This window comes from Chenopodium album, chromosome 11 (genome assembly GCF_948465745.1).
Source record: "Chenopodium album chromosome 11, dcCheAlbu1.1, whole genome shotgun sequence".
Taxonomy (NCBI): domain Eukaryota; kingdom Viridiplantae; phylum Streptophyta; class Magnoliopsida; order Caryophyllales; family Amaranthaceae; genus Chenopodium; species Chenopodium album.
In genome coordinates this window covers 35,797,691-35,806,815 of record NC_137844.1, presented here as the reverse complement: position 1 = coordinate 35,806,815, position 9,125 = coordinate 35,797,691, and the positions used below count along the sequence as shown (strand labels likewise).

The 9,125-nt window shown below is 34.3% G+C and overlaps 1 protein-coding gene across 1 annotated transcript; it reads right to left on the bottom strand.

Annotated features, from left to right (window-relative positions):
- Positions 1-244: 244 nt before the first annotated feature.
- Positions 245-8,722, bottom strand: LOC145568816 (UNC93-like protein 3). Its single transcript, XM_081628210.1, has 10 exons — positions 8,398-8,722; positions 8,039-8,202; positions 6,672-6,735; positions 6,129-6,242; positions 5,952-5,996; positions 3,937-4,199; positions 3,767-3,857; positions 2,012-2,124; positions 1,810-1,933; positions 245-569 (listed from the first exon to the last, which is right to left on the bottom strand). The coding sequence occupies exons 1-10, from the start codon at positions 8,563-8,565 to the stop codon at positions 399-401; spliced, it is 1,317 nt and encodes a 438-aa protein (XP_081484336.1). The 5' UTR covers positions 8,566-8,722; the 3' UTR covers positions 245-398.
- Between the last annotated feature and the right edge of the window lie 403 nt (positions 8,723-9,125).

Here is a 9,125-nt window from a genome sequence, read left to right as displayed (position 1 = left end):
CCCCCCTCCCACAAAAAAAAAAAAAAAAAAAAAAAAAAGACTTGTTTAATAGGTTACTTTTCACTTAAGACCAATAAAAGAAAATACCGCCTAAAGTTGAGATTATTCAATAATAATCTAAAGTTGGGATTATTTAAAGTAAATGGACGAAAGTTGGGATTATTAAAACCAATTTTTCCTAACTGTTAATATTTACAACCTTTTGAAAAGGTACATTCGAAGAATAAATTAAAACACAATGTTGGATAACTTTGCCTTTATGAAGAAGAGAGCAATATATTTGGAAAGTGTTTATTAGAAAGGAGACATTTTCATGAGGGAATATGAACTATACAAGAGATGAATTTTACATTTGCATCAGCAAATTGTTCAGGTTGCTGAAAGATGAAAAGAGAAGCCTACAAGGCTTTTACAACTTTTTGGGTGAGAATAAAAAATGTACTCAAAGAAATGCAGAGTGCAGTAAGCATAATCGCAGCCATCATATGCAGTGATATGTAAGGTGTCAAGAAGAAGATAACTGCAATGGAAAGGCTCTGCCAAACCTTCAATTGTGCAAATGCTCCCTCCTGTAATCGATATTGTTAGATTTTACAGAAAATATAACCAACAAAATAGGTCTTTGTATCATTCATTCGACCAAAGGGAAATTTATGCGATAAAAAGCTAAGAGACTATCCATAAATTTACAGGTACTGTGTGAAGAAAATATACTTGTCTCGTCTTAGTTGACACCAACGTTACAAGGTTCGCGGTACGTTGCTGCGAATCGCGACCTGATTCGCTCGTACCGGAACACGGTACATACGCGACTCAGTTCGCCGGTGGTCGTGACTCAAGTCGCCGGACTTTGCGACCCGATTTCGTAGCTTGGAACGTGTAAAAACTCGGCCGTTATTTTGTGAAGACTACATTGTTAAGCTTGTTGCAGACTCCAAAGAGAGAGAAAAGGGACAAGGCTACTAGGGTAGGTGGAGGGGGAGTTGGGTGGGACAGCTGTCCACATAGTGTGGTTTCTTTTATTTTTTCATCTTTTATTTATTTCTTGACTTTTTAACCCCACTAAAGAAAGTCATGTGATGATTTTGGGGATTTCAATTTTCTTTTTCATTTTTTAAAATTCCAATACTTTCAATTTTCCATTTAAATTTAATTGTTACATTATTATACTAATATATAAATAATAAGTACAGTATTAAATTTTAAAACACATCGTACCGGATTCATACATGGTAACGTACCACGTATCGGTTTCTGTACCGCGTTTCGAATCGTACCTCGTACCTTGTAACGTTGGTTGACACACTTCATTAAGTGTGTTTGTCAATCCATGCTTGTTTGAGCATAGGGATAACGTGTTTGTGTGGGTTGTAGTATGGTTGTGACTTATGCGATGGTTAGATGGTGGTGATTTGGTGGTGAAAGTGGCGAATTGTTTGTGGGATGGTGGTAGGACAACTGGACAAGGCAAAGGGGATGGACATGATGGTTAGGAAAGAAAAAGGGGGTACTATTTTGGTACCAAAATACCAAGCAATCACATTTTTGTAACAAAATCAGGGAAAAAAAAAAAATTGTACCAAAATATGTGGTTTTTGTACCAAATTGTTTACTCTAGAGGGAGCAGTTTTTTTCTATAAACACATGCACCGTGCAGTACATATACCACATCAGATATGATGGTCTATATATTCCACTAATGTAATTACAATCTGAGACAAAACATCTACCAACATGAACCAGGAATATAAGAGAACTATGAGGCTCATATTAACATATTACTTTCCAAAAATAGAGAAAAATATTTACCATGTCATGTTTGAAGAGCATCCCCAGTAGAGCATTGATTTGTGTCATCATCACACCATCACCAACGCCCAATGCTGCGGCCATTAAGAGTGGATAAACCATCCCAAGAATTCCACTACTTGTGCTGAATTGTTGAATACATTAAGTTCCAGATGCCAGAATAGATCAATGGAACAAATATCTATACAAGTAGGACATTTACCTGTATTTAAGCAGAATCCAAAGCAATACAACAGCATGAGCTGAAGATCCACCCACAATTATCCAAGTAACTGAAGAAACACTGGAAGTAAGCCGACCAGCAACCAGCGAACACTGAATAAAAGTTTAACATAAGCTTAGTCGCTCAGTGATCCATATCACAATTGATAGGAAGTATGTTACCACAGGTAGCTTACCAAGTCATAGTGGTACACGTAAATTCAAATATCAGAAGTCAATAAATTTTGCCAAATTCATGTCATATGCAGTAAGATATAATAGGAAATAGGATTATGGTACTGAAAGAATTAGTTGCATAAAACCATCTTTATGTTCTTAACTTACATAAGCTACTAGAATACATCTATCTTAAAATTAATCTGCTTTTTCATAAATGATTAATCTACTAGAAAATTAATTCAGATGGCAGTAATACAGTATGCTGAGTAGACTCTCAATAAAAGTTTCCCTAGGAAGCATTTTCTTAAATATCATAGCAAAAAGCAATATATGTAACGAAAAACAATAATAATGTGAAACATGGACATTTTGCAATCCTTGATTTAAAAATCAGTATTCGGCTTCTGATGATGTTCAAAAGACATTGGACAATGCAACTTCTTTCCAAGGACTTACAATATTTAAAGTATCAAACGAATCAGAAAAATTATGCCATTCTGCTTTGTTGTAATAATAATAACCATAAACAAAAAGATATTACTAAAGGCTTTGGCAGTAGTGGTGTTGTTTCTTACTGTCAACTGTGTTACTGATTTAAGCCAAAACAATTCCCCAATGTGAATTGGAGAATTCATTATCAGCATGATTTAGTTCATTTCAATGTGGCCAGCTTAGTTATCACTTTACATGCCAGCAATCTTTTGTTACTCATATGACTTTACAAGGCTACAACCCTAGCACCTGTCAACTGTATTACTGATTTAAGCCAAAACAATTCCCCAATGTGAATTGGAGAATTCATTATCAGCATGATTTAGTTCATTTCAATGTGGCCAGCTTAGTTATCACTTTAAATGCCAGCAATCTTTTGTTACTCATATGACTTTACAAGGCTACAACCCTAGCACCAAGTACAGTAGAGTCAATTAAAGCTTATAAACAATATCCCCTTTCAATCACAAGCTAATTTGGGAAAATACACTAAAAAGCCTGACCTTTTTTTGTAGTTCAGGAATTAGTTTGCGATTCAACAGAAAAAAACAAAGAGTTCTCTGCAAAAGTTTAATGATAATGATAAACTTAAAACTTTTCAGGTTAAGTCATACTAAAATTGGGTAGGAGTTGAAATGCCAAGGACAATTACAAGTTACAACAGCCAATTTCTATCCCATTGCAATTACAAGTTACAACTGTATAGCCTTCTGGAAATCAATATGAAAATGACAAATACAGATTACTGATTTTGTTTTTTTTTTTATTTCACACACACACAAAGAAAAACAATGCTAAGGATTGGTAGTAACTTCATGTACTACACAGCAAAAGGCAGTGCCATTTCCAATTATGAACAACAAAATAAGGCATCATGTAACAAAATTACGACAAAGGAGACATGTTTAGTAACTCCAAATGATAATGTTCAATCCCAAACTACAAACAGGATATTGAGATATTCAAACTATATCTAAGTTGAAGTTCTGGCCTCATGATGTGCAGGCATGCAGCATATATGAATAATGTTAGTGTCAAAACACTGAAAAAAAAAAAAAAACAGATGCAGATTGTAAGAACTTACAATAGCATCAGCGGCCCCATAGATCGCCATTGAACCACCTATACCAGACTCTCCAAGAGCAGGCTTTACAATTTTCTTGGTGAACTCAGCCCTAAGAAGTTTAACATGAAAGTGATTATTATCACAATGCCATTAGGATGAAAACAAAATTATAATGCAAGCATACTTACCAAACAAATGCTTGCTGTAATCCAGAATATGCAAAAAGGGGGATTATCAACAGAATGCGAATATCAAACAATGGTTTAATAACTGTTTTTGCAATAGAGACCACGTAAGCAAAGCAGTTGATGGAAGACTCTTTACGTTGCTCTTCAAATGCACCATCTCTTGAATGCAAAAAGCACATTAATATGCAACCAAGGGTCAAGATGCAAAGGAATACAAAGAACAACAGCTTGGTACCGCTACCACTACCACTACTATCGCCCTCCTGCAATGAATAAAATATATTATTACAAAAAACAATGTCACAGCAGCTACGAAGATTAAAAAAATTAATACAAGACCGCCAATATATATTTTACTTGCCAGAATAAAGTCAAAATGAAGCTAACATGACAACAGTACCACGTATACTGGGTACATCAAGTGTAATAAAGTTGTTGACAACTAGGACATCATCGATAAGCCTAAGATGATTTTTTGCTTAACCAGGATGGTATCAATGCCTTCTATAGTTCTATACTAACACTCTTTACATGTTCAAGGGAAATAAAATCAGATGACGAAATTATACAAAAGAAATGAAGAAAGAAGCTAAGTGTGGAGAACTAGGAGTCCTCTGATGAAAGAATACAATACTTGACTTCCTAGCACTACTTTTGCAAGCATACTTAATACATAGTTCTTGATATCCTCTTTTGATGATGCAACATACCTCAACTCTTTAAGATACTGCCCTACTTACGAATATCGAGAAGCATAGAATTTTACATATTTATTGCTTTATCATGAGGGTCGAAAAGCATAATGATTCAATAACAAGCATTCAGTGCAAAGCCCTTTTTATCCACAAATGACTATGACGAAGACATGAAATTATGTTAAAGCCACAATTTGACTTACTTCCCATTGCCTCAAAATAAAATAGAAGTGGAAACAGACTTAAGAAAGTCACTAGGAATAAATCAAACCAATTTCCTTTACTCTTTTGTTTATCATTCATCCAATATGTAAGTGATCATACTGCACTACACATCTTGTGCTAATTCATTTTCAGACAGACACGGTTTAAGTTTTGAACCATTTAACCAATTCACCTTAATCTGTCATTTACAGTCGAATACCACCTCTGGCCCCCTCACAAGTCCATGTTGACATAAATAAATATTAAAAAAAAAAAAAAAAGTTCTTGTGAGATGTTTGCTATGGCAATGTATATCTCAGTCCATAGATCGTCTTTAACTATGTCATATAAGGATATCTAATTTATACATTACATTATACTTTGTATTTGACAATACACAACCAGCACCTCATGCCATTTATAAATGAAATGCCACCAAAATGCATAGGATTTTATTGACTTTTACCACGTTTTAAAACCCCACTTTTCTATTACTTTAAATAGTTTAATTATGTTTTCTTTAGTATTTAAACAACTAAAAATAAATTTTCTTTTATTTTTTCCACCATCAAACACATTCCACCCATGAATCTCTTAGTGGCCCACACAATTTCATTTCTCCATTCTTTACCACAACCTTTCAACATTCATGTCACCTATATACTTTTTCAACCTCCAAAAATTCACTCCTCAATTTTTTTACAGAATCTAACTGTTACCTCTCTGACACTATTATTCCACCTCTCAGAAAAAAAAGAAGGGAAGAAGAGGTGGAGGTGGAGGACATGGAGATAGAGACAGAAATGGAAGCTGCAAGAAATGAATGAGGGAAAATCGTAAAAAATAGAGGAAGGGGAAATAGAACGTGGTGGACCCCTCTTAACAAATTTATGGATAGAATTTGTTACTTGGTGGTAAAACCAAAAGAAAACTTTTTTTAGGGTGGTGAAAAAACACAAATTATTTAAAGGTAGTAAAACACAGAAAAGGGTTTTCTAGAAGGTGAAAAGGAGAAAAAAAAATCCATATCCATACTATCAAACATAACCAAAAGACTTTATTTTAGTTAGAGACCTCAATCTACGAAATGAAGCTTTGTAACTTAGTAACACTTACTTTTCCATCTTTCAAGAGAAAGAGAGCCAAAAGATTTCCAACAACCTGAAAACAATGCAAATATAGTATTAAAAAACAAAAATCTAATTGTTTGTGCTAATATACCTGTAAAACAACATATGTTGGTGGCCACTATAAACAAGATTTAAGAAGAAAAAAACACACACACACACACACCTGATGTGTTGCATAAATCCCCCAAAACTCTCCATTGAAGTTACCAATTACAGTTCCCTCGTGTAAATTGCAATCTCTAGCATGACTGCGTGCAGTGGAAGTTAAATATGTTCCCTGGCAGCCCAATAATAATATCAGAGAACAATCTGAAAGTTTTGCAGTTGTCAATCAGTCAAGGAAGCAAAGTAAATGAATCTAAAGACAAACAAACAAATGTTTTATTTGTCCAAATATTATTTCCAATCAGGCTTCAGCAAGCAAATTTATAAAGTAGGGGAGGGCCATATAGTGGTTGAAAGTTAAATTAAAAAAATTAAATTTTGAAAGCGGTTTGAGAGGAAAAGTATGAGAAACTAAGAAACTGCAGGATTAGTAAAATAAGGTTAATGTGATGGATAGAGAAAAAGTAGTAAGAGAATTGGGGCAAAATTTTACAAGGGAAGGCGGGAATTTTCCATAATGAGTTCAAGAAAAATTATACAGGAACAAGACAGGGAATTAATAAAGTGAGAAACATTGATTAGTTTTCACATGCAGGAGTACCTGCCCAACCCATATTATCGAAGCACAGAATCCCATATATACAGAGGCAGGGACCATTGTGTACCTGCATATGTAATCCGTGGAATTCAAAATTATGGATAAGCTATGAATACAAAATAACATTAGCTTTTCATTGTATAAGGTGTCAATTAATATTGCAGGATCTAGGATATGTGCTCACCTCAATTCCTCAAACTTACAATTGAGTTTTAGTGCAGTTTAGGATTACCATACAATTGTACATTCAACATGATATTGCTCTCTGATAAATAGTATACCAAAAAACACTGCTTACCTTACTTTCTATATAATTCAGCCATCAATAAATTATAAGGAAAATAAATAATAATCACAATTCACTTACGACTTCCATCTAAAGAAATCCGATAGATTATTAATTACTTTTTCCTAATTCTACCATTCTAGAAAGTCAAGTGTCTTAAATACTAATTAGAAATTGCAAAACACAGCAATTAATCCTTCAGTTCGAACTATTAAATCCTACGTTACTTGGACTCGGGTATCCATGTCCGACAAGGATATGTGTCTAAGTGTCCAACCCGGCTATTTTGTGAAAAATTTCCAAGATTTTGAACTAAAATGAAGTGTCTAAGTGTCCCACCCATGTCCGGGTGTTGAGGGTCCGACACGGGTACGTGAGGTGAAATGAAGAGTCCGAGTAACATAGATTAAATCACATCACATTTCACATATTACACACTTGTTTTGACCCATAGACCCAATTATTTCTTAAAGAAAGAGCTCCTCTTTTCAAGGAGGCACGACATCTACGGAGAAACTAAGCAAGAATTTTATGCATCAAGAACTATTTCCCATATTTTTTGAGGGAGATAAACATATTGTTATCAACAGACAGTGAGACAGGAAAACATCCCAAAAGCACATAGCAAATGCCGTAAATGAAAGTTATAAGAGCACTAACCAGTTTGTTCAGTGTGAATCAGGGGAAAAAAAAGGCCACTAGATTGAAGAGCGACATTAATACTAGGATTCTAGGAACAACAAAAACAATGGCAAAGTTTCTTATTAGAGCTGTATACAGCTCATATCACACCACAACATTATGGGATGAAATTATCGAAAAAATACTCGAATGAGAGGGATCTATCTCCAAGTACCAATTAAATTTAAAAGCAGACAGCAAAAAAAAGCTCTTTTATGCATAGATTCATAATAAAGGCTCCCTAAAGTGATGCTACACTTGCTATCAAGCAAACTAGGAGAATAGTGCCACTGATTGCGCATAGTTGAGTTATTCAGTTATTAGACTAGTATAGGAGTGAGAACTTGAAGTAGAAATAATTAAGGAGCTGTAAACAACAAAAATCTTGAAACGTAGAAATTACCAATTAGGCATCATATTTGCAGCTGTAAACAACCAATACCCAGTTGTTCCAAGGAGCAGGGCATTCTTTGATCCCAACTTTCGAACAAACAACGAGGCGAAAAACGAAAATACCATGAATGATACATACAAAATCCCCAATGATATAGTACCCAGATCACCTTCCTGATAAACAGAATAAATTCAGCAAAAAAAAATTTAATTTGGGCACAATACAAACGCCCAATTACTCAAATTATAATTAACTATGTGCCAATCAATCAATTAATCACAAAAATTAAAAGCAATTACAAAAAATCATGCGAAATTCAAATGATTGATTATTCAAAATAATGCTGAAGTTAATGAAATGAAACTCACATCGTTGACCGTACTCTCGAGATTCTGAACGGCACCATAAGCCGAGAAAACGAGCAAGAAAGCTAAGCTGAGTATATGAACATCTCTTGAATGAGTTTTAGGATGATTAATAGACGCATTTTGATCAACCAAAGGTAAGTTTTCATCAGGAGAAGTTATAGACCCCATTTTATATTGAAATTGCAAATTCCAGCAAACGCTAGAATTTGAGCATTTCAAGGAAATCCTTGAGTTGAATACTGAAGTAGTAGCAAGATCATGGACGCTTCAAATGTGATTATGATTTATGAACTGACATAGGATTTAGAAATCATCAAATCAAACCTATGAAGACGAGCTTTTTTTTTTGGTCTCTACCTACTTGAGTACTCTTGGACTCTACCAATTAGGATCCACTTGTATTTTAACCGACACTTTTATCGTTGGTGTTTAGTATTGATTTTAATGTCGATGGTATACCAACAACAACCAAGACCAGCCTACTTGGTACTCTCATTTGATACCAACGAACTCCTAATTGGTATTTCTTCTGATACCAACGAACACCTTACTTGCATTTCTTTAGATACTATTTATATATTAACTAGTTTTGTGCCCCGTGCGATGCCCAGGCTGTTTATTAACTTTTAAGATAACTTTTTAATCTATATGTCAAATTTTAAAATATATCATTGATACAAAATTATTTAGCAATTGATGTGCTTTTGTGACGATTTGTTATCTAGTAG

Excerpts from the sequence above, each read along its gene's own strand:
- LOC145568816 (XM_081628210.1), bottom strand. The coding sequence starts at position 8,565 with ATGGGGTCTATAACTTCTCCTGATGAAAACTTACCTTTGGTTGATCAA. Across the intron at positions 8,203-8,397 it reads TCGAGAGTACGGTCAACGAT|GAAGGTGATCTGGGTACTAT; the intron begins GTGAGTTTCATT and ends TCTGTTTATCAG. Across the intron at positions 2,125-3,766 it reads ATGGGGCCGCTGATGCTATT|TGTTCGCTGGTTGCTGGTCG; the intron begins GTAAGTTCTTAC and ends ACTTTTATTCAG.